The 14,246-nt window shown below is 43.8% G+C and overlaps 1 protein-coding gene across 3 annotated transcripts in view; it reads left to right on the forward strand.

Annotated features, from left to right (window-relative positions):
• Positions 1–14,246, forward strand: part of os9 (OS9 endoplasmic reticulum lectin) — a 55,733-nt gene that overhangs the window by 17,841 nt on the left and 23,646 nt on the right. For all 3 annotated transcript variants that reach the window (XM_080218021.1, XM_080218023.1, XM_080218022.1), the window contains exons 4-7: positions 978–1,054; positions 4,078–4,176; positions 8,154–8,355; positions 10,866–11,036. In XM_080218021.1, the coding sequence (XP_080074147.1) occupies positions 978–1,054; positions 4,078–4,176; positions 8,154–8,355; positions 10,866–11,036 (549 nt within the window). The remainder of the gene's footprint in view (positions 1–977; positions 1,055–4,077; positions 4,177–8,153; positions 8,356–10,865; positions 11,037–14,246) is intronic.

Consider the following 14,246-nt stretch of genomic DNA (forward strand, 5'->3'; position numbering starts at 1 on the left):
AACAGGAATCTGTCGTAGCACTCTTAGGCGCTGGAGCTGGCCATAAAGAAATAACTACAAAGTCAAAACTGACCCAAATCTCAAGTATTATGCACACTGTGAGGAATAGTGTATATGCTGGCAACAGCAATGAGATTCAAAATACCTTTGTACAGTTACAAAGTTCCTCCTAATTTGGTTTGACTACATACCAGATTTTTGCCACATTGCCTCTCCAAAGAAAAGGGTATTTTGCCACTCCATTCTTCCCTCCCCTACACCAAGTACGCAACATCTGCAATCGAGAAGTTGGGTATGCAAGCTGTCCCCGCCGTCTGCTCAGTGTTGCCCTAATCCAGTGAAGATGTTTGCACTAGAAGCTTTTCTATTCTATAATGCAGGAAATAATTGTGATAAAGGTGCGATTGCCAACACTTTGCTTCTCCTAATATGTGCCTGTATATACACCTGATGCTGCCATGTGCACTTGTGTTCCAAGTAAATGGTCAAATACATTTGCGTTTCATGTTATGAAAGCTTCTGCGTTCAAGGCTGCTGGCATGCAGTTTACTGACAAATCACTGCACGTGCAGTGTTGTTCAGGCCACGTTTGCGATTGGTCCTGGCCTAAAAGCGCCCCTAAAGTTGGGAGAAAGGTTTGTACCGGCCAGGAATGTTTTTTAAAAAAAAAACCACAAAGCAGATCTCTTAATAGGTGAGTTGAGTGCTTGGAGTCCAGAGCAAAATGGTGACGAGAAACAAAGCAAATGAATGATGTAGAAAGGAGCTACCTCTGGAAGGTGGTCTCTGTGCTGGAGAAGTCACCCTGGGCTGATGTGCTATTTAAGCGCTTGCTGACAGAACAAAGTTGCATACAATGCCAGCTCTATAATATAAATGCAGTGTTTGTCTACCGCTGCACATAGTTCTCAACATTTTTAACTCCACTTACCACGACAGAGTTTGCATTTTAGCTTTAATTTTTTTGTTGTGCTCAGATTCTGAAGTTAAAGGAGATGTGATGTATCTTGGGTTTTATGAATCTGAATTTGACTGGAACAATGAAACTGCAAAGGTAAGGATGAATTCCAATCCTAGGTAGGCTGGTCTGGTGTCATTCTGTTGTAGGTCACAAAAGCTGATTGCTCTAAGTAAATGCTGCTCGTGCACTCAGAATTTATATCACAGAATCCTGACAGTGCAGAAGGAGGCCATTTGGCCCATCGAGTCTGCACCAACCACAATCTCATCCAGGCCCTATCCCCATAAGCACTTAACCCTACTAACTCCCTGATATTAAGGTGCAATTCAGCATGGCCAATCCCCCTAACCTATACATCTTTGGACTATGAGAGGAAATTAAAGCACCTGGAGAATGCGCAGACACCACACAAACAGTGACCCAAGCTGGAATTGAACTCGGGTACCTGGTGCTGTAAGGCAGCAGTGCCAACCACTTGCCACCATGTCACCTTACATAACCAGTTTGCTTTGGCTGGTTCACCTTGTGTAGGTTGAGTGACTATTTTGTCTTTAGTCAAGTTGAATTTCCAAGCTCTGAATGGATCTTGACATTTAATGGTCTGTGTCAGCTGTGACTCAGTGGTAGCTCCTTTGCCCAAGTCAGATCGTTGTGGGTTCAGGTCCCACTCTGGAGACTTGAACGCACAATCCAGGTTGACATTTGAGTGCAGTATTGTGGGAGTGCTGCACTGTTGGATGAGCTGGGTGTTAAACCTAAAACCCTGCCTGCCTCCTTCTGTGGCTGTAAAAGATCTCATGATGCTAATCAAAAGAAGAACAGGGAAAAATGCCCCTGTGGGCCTGACCAATGTTTATCGCTCAACCAGCGCATTATCTGGTTGTTTCTTATTGCTGTTTATAGAACCTTGCTGTGCGCAAATTGGCTGCTGCATTTCTTTACAATAATGACTGCACTTCAAAAGTACTTCATTGGCTATAAGGCATTCTGAGGTCCTGAATGGCGCAATATAAATGCAACTTATTTTATTTTCCGTAATGGTTCACCATCACTGCAATAGTGACTCGTGCGCAAATATCTATCTCTGATCTCCTTGCCTCTAAGTAGAAGGTATGCATTTTTTTTGTTGCTCTTTGGAATACTGCAAGCCCACAGGATAGCAAGGTAAGATCACAGGGAAGTGCAATTTGCAGCATTTATTTCCTGAGCAACTTTTAACTTTTTGTGGAGAGTGAATGTTCAACAGAAACTTTTATTTCTTAAAACTGAATGCCCCACTTTTAGAGGAGGCGATGGTCTAATGGTATTATTGCTAGACTATTAATCCAGAAACTCAGCTAATGCTCTGGGGACTCGGGTTCATTAAGAATCTACTGATGACCATGGAACCGTTGTCAGAAAAACCCATCTGGTTCACTAATGCCCTTTAGGGAAAGAAATCTGCTGTCCTTACCTGGTCTGGCCTACATGTGACTCCAGAGCTACAGCAATGTGGTTTACTGTCAACTGCCATCAGGCAACTAAGTATGGGCAATAATGTTGGCCAGGCAGTGATGCCCAAGTCCCACAAGTGAATAAAAAACAAAAGATGCTGGAAAATCTGAAATTTGGACGAAAACGCTGGCAGTACTCAGCTAGGCAGCTGGCATCTATGGGCAAGGGAAGTAGTTAATGTTTCTGGTCACTAGTCTTTACAATATTATTGAACAATCATCGGTCTGACGCACTAACTGTTTCCCTCTTCACAGATTCTGTCTGACCTGTTCAATATTATTTTCTAAGCTCGCCTACTTTCACTGAGAGTTAACTTCTGTCGATAGCCGATAGGTACTTTTAGTTCAGAAATAGGCAATGAAATCAGCCAACTTTTGAAATGCAGTTCTTAAAAAGAAAATGCAGGATGTTTGACATCCAGATTGTAAAAGCTGTAAGAATGTATATGCCTGAAACCTTTGATATTTTACTTCTGGTTTCCAGCCTGCATCTTTCTTTTAAGTGTGAAAAAGCAGCTATGAAACCTCCATCCTTGGAATAGCTGCATTATTGTGCCAAATTTTTTTGAGTGGCACAGTGGTTAGCGCTGCTGCCTCAGCCCCAAGAACCTGGGTTCAATTTCTGGCTTGGATCACTGTGTGGAGATTGCACGTTCTCCCTGTGTCTGTGAGTTTCCTCCCACAGTCCAGAGATGTGCAGGTTGTGGATTGGCCATTCTAAATTGTCCTTTGTCCCAAGTTAAAGTTAGTAGGATCAGTGAGTTAATGCTTTCTTTTTAAAGCTTATTTATTAGTTTTGCAAGTGGGCTAACATTAACACTGCAAAGAAGTTACTGTGAAAATCCCCGAATTGCCACACTCCTGTTTGGGTACACTTAAAGAGTTTAGCATGGCCAGTGCACCTAACCAGCACGTCTGTCGGACAGTGGGAGGAAACCCACGCAGACACGGGGAGATTCTGAACAGACGGTGACCCAACCTGGGAGTCGAACCCAGGTCTTGGGTGCTGTGAAGCAGCAGTGCTAACCACTGCGGGCATGTTGGGTAAACCTGGTTGGTGCAGACTTGATGGGCTGAATGGCCTTCTCCCCTGCACTGTAGGGGTTCTATGTTTCATTCTGTGTAACAGCTGTGTTGGTTCACTAGCTAAACTAACTACTAGTTGAACCATACAGATGGAAAGCCCCAGTTACAGTCTATATTTGAATTGCCTGATGTCTGTCAGGAGGGATGGCATTTTGAATGGGGCGGGGGGTGGGGTGGTGGGTGGTGCAGGTGAAAATTATTCAGTTCGGCTGCCAGAACTGAGGATGTTTGATGAGGACTGCATTAGACTTGACTATACTCTGCTCCCATTCTTGCATAACTTGTTGAGACTCGTGAGTTTGCATGTGAGAAATTATCATTTGATCAGGTCATGGAGAACTGCTGGTGCTCATTAAAGTGTACATGTTAAAGGGGGGAGGAGGAGATTAATTCTAAACAACACAGTTGCTTCTATTGTCATCCTGATTTTTATTGCCAATGTAACCACGCACTTGAATATTTGTACTTGGAGAATTTAATACGTTTTTAATGTGCACTTTTGGAAGCACGAGTTACATGAATCACCTTTATTTGCAGGCTTCAAAGCAGCACAAATTGAAAAGATATCACAGTCAGACTTATGTGAATGGATCCAAGTGCGACCTCAATGAGAAGCCGAGAGAAGCTGAAGTGAGGGTAAGTTTACAGGGTCTCTGTCCTCTCAACTTTCTGAAGCCATAAACTTCAATCCAGAATTCACTTGTTTGAAGAGTTGAAGCACAGAAATTGGTTTATTTTGGTTCAAAGTAGACTTCCTTTTCAGACTATTAACGTTTCTGTTGACTTTTTGATCTTTTATTGCCACTTGCAGTGAGACTGAGGAACGGAAAATTTATCGCAGTGTAGGTCACTATACGTTCAAACAAAGAAATTTAACCTGTGGTATACTTAAACTAAGCACTCTTTTGTTAATTATAGCAGGATTTAAATTTGCTTTTGCCTTGTAGGCAACTTTAGCTACCATCCATTGCCATAGAATCCCTACAGTGCAGAGGAGGCCATTCAGCCCATTGAATCTGCACCAACCACAATCCCACCCAGGCCCCATTCCCGTAACCCCACATGTTTACCCTGCTTATCCCCATGATATTAAAGGACAATTTAGCGTGACCAATCAACCTAACCTGTACATCTTTGGGACTGTGGGAGGAAACCCATGTAGACACGGGGAGAATGTGCAGATTCAACATAGTCACTCAAGGCCAGAATCAAACCTGGGTGCATGATGCTGAGGCAGCAGTGCTAACCACTGTGCTACTGTACTGGTCATATGATGCTATTGTGCCTTTTATAAAAGGAGTCTATTAACCTAGTGGTTACGATACTGATTCAACAAATGGGGTCAAGTCTAACCCATTTGGTTCAAAAACGGAAGTGTTGCTTAAAAACATGTTAAAGGGGGAGGAGGAGATTTATTCTAAACAACAGCTGCTTAAAGTATCTTTTCCACTCTACTATATATTTTTTATTTTCTCTCATATCCTAGATATTGAGTTCAAATCGCACCAGGAATGCTAGATTTTTTTTAATTAAAAACTCAACTAGGTCACTAATGTCCTTCAGGGGCAGGATATCTCAGGCTGTACTGACTACAGATAGCATGTGACTCAAAGCCCCACTATGTAGCTGTCACCAAAGCACCTATAGGTGGGAATGATGACTGCCTTGTCAGTATCACCCACATTCCAGTAAATGTCTCATCAGCTGGCATTGCAGCATGCTCGATTTAACCATTGTGCAATAAACTACTCACGTGACTTGCCTTTTCACATTGTTGGAGCTGTCAGTAGAGACTTCTACTCCTGCACGCTAGCTGGCTTCCAGCCAAAGCCTTTAAGACGAAAGGCTTTTGTACACTGCCCCGCCTCGACTGTTCAATATTAAAGACCATCTGGGTTTCAGTGTAAACTCTTTGTGTAGTAAATCCCTTGTGTTTTGTTGTTTGATTGCGTTTGTGCCTATGTTTCCTCTTAATTGTCAATTGAGACCCAGAGAGACTGGAGCAGAAACACAAACATGTACAAAACAGCTTGATCAGTGCAAGACCCCTGCAAACTAAGCTCACCGCAATTTGCTTCAGGTGGCATGTGCACGTCATTGTGGATTAATAGCAGGCTAATGCGTTAGCAAGTCTAAATCTGATTGACGAGTTGAAGATGTTCTTAGAGTAACTCGAAGGCCGGGGGCTAATTTTCCCATTCCGCTTGCCACAGGAATCTGATCTCGGGCATATTTTTTGGTTTCACGATGAATGTGGCCTGAAGATCCTGCCCCAAGACTGGCATCCTATAAGTGCAGCTTGTCTGAGTAGCCTGCATCGTTTTTTTTGTTCCTATTTGGGTGGTGCTGGTTCTTGTTGTAATGCTGTGCTTAAGTGGTCCATGTGGTGTCACTAAATGCATGCATGCCTGCAACATAACGTTCAGGGAAAGTAAAAAGGAATAGGATTGGAATGGAAAAAATACTTTAAGCAGGTGCTTTATTTTTGAGTGATGCTTTGGGCACATGCTGGTCAAATCTGCTTAATCTAAACATGCCCTGTAATACTGAAGCCTATTTATAGAAAGTAACCAGAAATGGATCTCTTGGGAGTTTTAATGTATCCAAGCACCCATCCATCTTTTGTTTCTTGGCTGCCCTCCTCTTCAGGAAGTAGATTCCTAGGATGTGCTCTGTGGAGGAAGCCACTGTTGTTGAAGATTTTCATGTCAATAGGATTTCCAGGGGAAAACTTTCCAACAGCAGTCCATTGTTGGTTCTTTCATGATGGTGCCTCTTAGTTTAAGACTTTGTTCACTGTTCTTCCCTGCCAAAGGATGCACAGCATTGTGGGCCAACCCACAGCACATGGACTGCAGCAGTTCAAGAAGGCAGCTCACCACCACCTTAAGGGCAACAGTGATTAAAGTTCATTTATTAGTATCACAAGTAGGCTGACATTAACACTAAAGTTACTGTGAAAAATCCCCTAGTCATCTGTTCAGGTACACTGAGGGTGAATTTAGCACAGTCAGTCCACCTAACCAGCGTGTCTTTCAGACTGGGAGGAAACCGGAGCACCTGGGCGAAACCCATGCAGACTCCACACAGACAGTGACCCAAGCTGGGAATGGAATGCAGGTCCCTGGTGCTGTGAGGCAACAGTGCTTGTCACTGTGCCAGGGATGGGCAATAAATGCTGGCCAGCCTGTGACACATGTCCCACGGTTGAATAAAAAGTTCACAACTCATTCAGAAAGGACCTGATTTGTGCTACCGCACCATCATTCTGGTTAAGCCTTCTGTAGTGTACAGAAATGCTGATTGAATACCAGCCTCCTTTCGCCTTGATGTACGATTCCTATAATCAAAATACCTGGGCTCATTTCTCTATACTCCAATAAAATTCTGGTGTTTCTAAAAACTTGCAGGTATGCATGAAAGTTGTTACTGTTGACTGACTGCAGCACACATTATCATGATTTATATTGTAAAGAACAAAGAAAATTACAGCACAGGAACAGGCCCTTTGGCCCTCCAAGCCTGCATCGACCATGCTGCCCCTGTCTGAACTAAAACCTCCTACCCTTCCGGGGACCATATCCCTCTATTCCCATCCTATTCATGTATTTGTCAAGACGCCCCTTAAAACTCACTATTGTTTCTGTCTCCATTACCTCCCTTGGCAACGAGTTCCAGGCATCCACCACCCTCTGTCTAAACAAAAACTGATTTTTAAACCTTGCCCCTCGCACCTTAAACCTGTGCCCCCTAGTAATTGACTCTTCCACCTTGGGGAAAAAAGCTTCTGTCTATCCACTTTGTCCATGCCACTCATAATCTTGTAGACTTCTATCAGGTCGCCCCCTCAACCTCTGTTCCAGTGAGAACAAACCAAGTTTCTCCAACGTCTCCTCATAGCTAATGCCCTCCATACCAGGCAACGTCCTGGTAAATCTTTTCTGTAACCCTCTCCAAAGCCTCCACATCCTTCTGGTAGTGTGATGACCAGAATTGAACACTATATGCCAAGTGCGGCCTCTCTAAGGTTCAATAAAGCTGTAACATGACTTGCCAATTTTTAATCTGTGTCCCGGTCAATGAAGGCAAGCATGCCGTATGTCGCCTTGACTACCTTCTCCAACTGTATTGCCACTTTCAGTGATCTGTGTACCTGTACACCCAGATCCCTCCGCCTGTCAATACTCAAGTGTTTTGCCATTTACTGTATATTTCCTATTTGTATTCGACCTTCCAAAATGCATTACCTCATATTTGTCTGGACTTAAACTGAGAGGCACCATCATAAAAGAACCAACCGTGGTTCTTTTACAGTAGGAACTCCATTGAGAAATCTAGTCATCAAAGACAGGCTATTTGCAGGCTACAGCAATGTGCTCAGCCGATTCTGATTCACCATTTTGGTGTCTCCCAAATTGATATCCAGCCAATCTCAATCCCAGAATTCCAGATTTCTATATGGATTTGCTCACTAGTATGCCTGATATTTAGGGAAATCTTAATTGCTTCAAAGGCATGGGAGTTCATGTTTGCATGCTGGGTAAATGACATGATCTTGTTTCTAGCATAACCATGTGTGCTAACCATTGTCGCTTTTTTTTGTTGTCTCCTAGTTTATGTGTGAGGAAGGATCGGGGGATTACATAGCTCGAGTGGATGAGCCTCAGTCATGTAATTATGTGCTAACAATACACACCACTCGGATCTGCCATCATCCTTACTTGCGTCCTGCTATTGTTTCCAAGCCTCAGCCAATTAAATGTCAACCAGCCCTCAGTCCAGAACAATACGTTGAGTATGTCAAGGCCCAAGTGAGTAAGTACTGAAATTTTCATACCTTCAGTCCAGAGAGATGAATTAATGGGTGTGCACAAATAGACTTGTACTGATGCCACTATTATACACACTACTGCATTTCCTTCCAAAGGTGTACTTGCAACAGTTATATTTCTATAACGAAACATGTTGCTATGGCCACACCTTCTCCATGAATGTTTGATCTTTCTAACCTATCCTACATCAGTACATTGGGTGGGATTTTCTAGAGCCAAAAGGGAAGCGCAATGGTCTGGCATTTGAGTGGTTTGCCCCCAATCTATAGGCAATGAAGCAACCACCAATAAGATGATGAGTGTATTGGATATATATTCATTATGGAAAATGGAAATAGTTTCTTTAATCTCCCCTCCTCCACACGTTTAAAGAAAAACAAAGTGCCTCCCTTGTGTGTAGGCCCCTCTTCCCTTTGCTGTTGAGAGCTCTACTTTCAATACTGCTTTTCCCTCCGTTGGACACACTAACCTTCCCTTTTCATCCCAGCTTGGTGCCTGTTGATTCTCCATTAAGGAGTGCATGCAATGTCAGTTTGCATGACTTCCAGTGGAGTTGGTTGCTGGGGTATTGCCTTAATGAGTAGGGTAAAGATCCCAGTTTTTTTAGAAAACGAACTGAAGCAAAGGGATTCTTTGAATATAATGAATGCTTCATCTCTATGCAGTTGGCTTCTCAAGATCCAAATCGCTGTTCTTGGAATTGATTCCAATATCCAATCATATATATTCATAAGTGGTGATTCACTTGAAACAAAAGAAATTAAAAAACTTTTAAATAATTGATATTTGGTGAAATTGAGACTTAAACTTGAGAAATTGTCTTATTAGGATGAGTCAGTTTCTCCCCTCTCCTTGTGTGCATGTGTCTGCTTGGTTGTCTGACCTCCCTGCATTCCCACTGGACCAGCTTGGTTGTCTTGCCCCATCAATACAAAGCCAATCTCCATGTAACATTACGTGCCATAGTCTAGGTCTGGCGTGATTTGATCTTTATTGAGAACCACTTGATGGGTAATATGTTCCTTGTGAATGTGTTTTTATGAATCTCTTAAACCATTTTAGAACTCCTCCATAGATCACTAAAGGTGAAGCAAGCTGGTGATGAATTTGTTATCTACGCGCTCTTCCAACTCCCCTAATGCTAGATCTGATTTGAAATAAATTGCTATTTCTGATTTCTCTGGGATGCTGTGACCCTGAGGTTTAAGCAAAAAATAGCTTGGCTTTTTACGAATGTTGATATTCATTTAGAGAGTTGGGAATTCTCAAACACTGGGAATGGTTCATTAACGCTTACCAGCAAGCAGCCACGTTCTACTTACGTAGTTGTTGTGCTGCAGATGGTTTTTGGTGGGGGGTGGTTTGGTTTGTTTTCTTGACGAAACCTGAAAGGCAGAAACTAGAAGCAGGAGGAGGCCATTCAGCCCTTCGAGCCCTCGATCCCTTTAGCCCAAGAGCTATAATCTAATCGCAGAACATTTTGGCCTCAACTACTTTCTGTGGGAGTGAATTCCACACATTTGCCACCCTCTGGCTGAAGAAATTTCTCCTCCCATCAGTTCTAAAAGGTTTACCCCTTATCCTCAAACTATGACCCCTAGTTCTGTACTCCCCCCACTATTGGGAACATTCTTTCTGAATCTACCCTGTTAAATTTTAAGTTTCTCTGAGATCCCCTCTCACTCTTCTAAATGCCACTGAATATAATCCTAACAGGCTAGTCTCCTCAATGGCAGACCTGCCATCCCAGGAATCAGCCTGGTAAACCTTCACTGCACTCCCTCTATAGCAAGAACATCCTTCCTCAGATAAGGACACCAAAACTGCGCACACTACTCCAGGTGTGGCCTCACCAATGGCCTGTACAATTGCAGCAAAACAGCCGTATACTTATATTCAAATCCTCTCGCTATGAAGGCCAGCATACCATTTGCTGCGTTCGCTGCCTGGTGTACCTGCACACTTACTTTCAGCGACTGATGCATGAGGACATCAAGGTCTCACTGAGTATCCACCTCTCTCAATTTACACCCATTCAAATAATTTGCCTGCCTGTTATTGCCACTGAAGTGGATAATCTCTTTTGTCCACATTATACTACATGTGCCCACTCAGCCTGTCCAAATCTCTCAAACATCTCTGCACCCCCCTCACAGCTCACTCTCCCACTCGTGAGAAATCAAACCGTGATTCTTCCATTGGTCCAATCTGGGCAATTGCATGATTCAGTGATGATGACTAATAGTGGCATCAGTTAGTTCATAGCAGACATAAATATGACGCAAGGGAAACCACAAATGGTATAGCGATTTGGGAATCATTGGACCAATGAATCTGTTCCTTCTCTTCCCCTCACCTGCCCCCATGTTGTAGCCATTTGCATTTGAACCTCTGAGGTCTTGACATCTATTCTAGGCTTTTGAGTGCAGTTGTTAATGAAAATAATATTTCTGTAGTGACATTTTTTGTCCCCTCCACCAACAATGTCTTCAGCTGATACCAAACGCAAAGTCGAAAAAATCTCAGAAGAGTTGAAAACCTTGGATGAAATGCTGCTGAAAGACCAAAATGCTCAGATCGAGGAAGTGAATGATTTAACTGAAGAGGCTGAAAATCAAACGGAGGAGCTTATGGGCACTGATGAGAATGTATCAGAATTGGAAGGTATGCCAGTTCCCTCTGCCCATTAGGTTGCATTCCAAAATATTGGCTGAAATTTCTCTCACTTGCCCACGAGTGTGCCCTGCTCCACCAGGAGGATGATATATGGTTTGAGGTGCAAGGCTAGAATGCCTGAAACTAAGTACAAATAAAAGCAAAGATGATCAATGGAATGAGTGGGGTGAAAATTGACAGGAGGTACTCGAGGTTGGCTATGCTTTAGAATGGTTGCCTGGTCCAGACAGTGGTTTGGACAGGGAAGCATGGTGGCAGTAGTTAGCACTGCTGCCTCACAACACCAGGGGCCCAGGTTCAATTCCTGGCTTGGGTCACTGTCTGTGTGGAGTCTGCACGTTCTCCCTGTGTCTGCGTGGGTTTCCTCCGGGTGCTCTGGTTTCCTCCCACAGTCCGAAAGACGTGCTGGTTAGGATGTATTAGCCATGTTAAATTCTCCCTCAGTGTACCCAAATAGTGCTGAGGGGACCAGGTGATTTTCACAGCAACTTCATTGCAGTGTTAATATAAGCCTTTGTGACACTAATGAATAATCTTAAACTTAAATGTGACACTCTTAATCAAGAAAGGATGTAAAGGCATTCCTGGTAGCTACAAGCTGGTTAATTTAACATAGGGGGAAAGAAATCCATGCTGACTTGCAGAGGTTTGAGTTAGAATCGGCATGGATTTGTAAAAGGCAGATTGAAATAACTGTTAAGATGAGTCAAACACAATGTGGTGAATGTTGTCTGTCTGGATTTTAAGAAAGCGATTGACCCGTGTACAGCAGTAAACAAAATTGTGGCTCATGGTATAGGAAGGTCTGTGTCAGATTGGATAGCTGTTATAGTCATAAGTGGTTATTTTTCAGACTGGAGAGATGAACAATTCACTGCAGCAGGGCATAGATGATCAGAATTGGTAGATAAATGGCAGATGGAATTTAATACAGAAAAGTATGAGGTGATGTATTTTGACTGAAGGGATAAGGAGAGGCAATAGACTTGAAGCAGTAGATCTAATGTGTACTCTGGGACAGAGGGACCTGGTGGTACTTGTGCATGTATCTTCCCTGGCCAGGCTGTTCCAGTATAGTTACAGCACTGGCATCTGCCCAGCAATGTGGAAAATTGCCCAGGTATGTCCACAAGAAGCAGGACAAATCCAATCCAGCTAATTACTACCCCCATCAGCCTACTCTTGATCAATAGCACTAACAAGTGGCACTTAGCAATAACTTGCTCACTAGCCCTCAGGTTGGTTTCTGCCAGGGTCACTCAGCTCCTGACCTCATTATAGTTTTGGTTCAAACATGGACAAAAGAGTTGAACTCCCAAGGTGAGGTGAGAGTGACAGCCCTTGACATCAAGGCAGCATTTGACCGAGTGTGGCATCAAGGTGCCCTACCAGAACTGGAGTTGATGGGAATCGGTTGGGAAACTCTCCACTGGTTGGAGTCATACCTGGCACAAAGGAAGATGGTCGTGGTGATTGGAGAGCCAGTCATCTCAGTTCCCGGACATCACTGCAGGAGTTCCTCAGGGTACTGTCCTAGGCCCAACCATCTTCGGCTCCTTCATCAATGACCTTCCTTTATCATAAGGTCAGAAGTGAGGATGTTCGCGGATAATGGCACAATGTTCAGCACCATTCAAGGCTCCAACTGCAGTCGTCTGTACCCACATACAGCTAGACAGACAATATCAAAGATTGGACTGATAAGTGGCAAGTAACATTCGTGCCACACAAGTGCTAGCTAATGACGATCTCCAACAAGAGACAATTTAACTATCTCCTCTTGCCATTCAATGGCATTTTCATTGCTGAATCCCTGCTATCAGCATCCTGGGGGTTACTGTTGACCAGAAACTGAACTGGACCCAGCCATATAAATACTGTGGCTACCAGAGCAGGCCAGAGGCTGGGAATCCTGTGGAGAGTAACTCACCACCTGACTCCCCAAAGTCTGTCCACCATCTACATAGCACAAGTCAGGAGTGTGATGGAATACTCCCCACTTGCCTGAGTGCAGCTCCAACATCACTCAAAGCTTGACACCATCCAGGAAAAACAGCCCACTTAATTACCACCCTTCCACAAACATTCAATCCCTCTGCCACTGATGAACAGTGGTAGCTGTGTGCACTATCTACAAGATGCACTGCAAGAATTCATCAAGGTTCATTTTGATAGCACCTTTCAAACCCACACGCACTACCACCCAGAAGGACAAGTGCAGCAGATACCTGGGAATGTCACAACCTGGAAGTTCCCCTCCAAGTCACTCACCATCCTGACTGACTCAATTTCACTGTCTTTGGGTCAAAATCCTGGAACTCTTACAGCACAGTGGGTGTACCCAGACCTGTGACTGCAGCAGTTTGAGAATGCGGCTCACTGACACCTTCAGAAGGGCAACTAGGATGGGCAATAAATATTGGTCTGGCCAATGACACCCATATCTCAAAATGGAACAATAAAAAAAATTTTTGACAGTGAAGATAGCAAGCCATATTGAGAGGGTAGTTGGCAAAGCATATGGGATTTTGTGCTTTGTTAGTAGGAATAATGAGTATTAAAAAAAACGGAGATTATGCTGAACCTTTATGAAGCCCTGATTAGGGAACAACTAGAGTATTGTGCCCTGTTCTGGTCCCCACATTTTAGGAAGGATGTGAGGGCATTCGAGGGAGCAGAGGCAGATTTCCCAGAACGGTTCTGGGGTGAGGGGATTTTAATTTCAGTGTTAGGGTTGGAGAACATAAGAACATAAGAAATAGGAGCAGGAGTAGGCCATCTAGCCCTTCGAGCCTGCTCCGCCATTCAATAAGATCGTGGCTGATCTGAAGTGGATCAGTTCCACTTTCCTGCTTTCTCCATAACCCTTAATTCCCTTGTCTATCAGAAATCTACCTACCCGTGACTTCAACATATTCAGCAAGGAAGCCTCCTCCACTTCAACAGGCAGAGAATTGAAGGGGTTCTTCCTCAACTCCAATCTAAACTGCCCTGTCGCGCGCGCGCCGCCCCCCCGCCACCCCCCCCCCCCACCCCCCCCCCCCACCCCACTTATTTTGAGGCTGTGCCCTCTAGTCCTGCTATCCTTTCTAAGCGGGAAGAATCTCTCTACCTCTACCCTATCCATCCCCTTCGTTATCTTATACTCTCTATAAGATCCCCCCTCATCCTTCTAACCTCCAATGAGTACAGACCTAG

The sequence above is a fragment of the Carcharhinus amblyrhynchos genome, chromosome X, assembly GCF_965287045.1.
Source record: "Carcharhinus amblyrhynchos chromosome X, sCarAmb.v2.hapA, whole genome shotgun sequence".
NCBI lineage: Eukaryota > Metazoa > Chordata > Chondrichthyes > Carcharhiniformes > Carcharhinidae > Carcharhinus > Carcharhinus amblyrhynchos.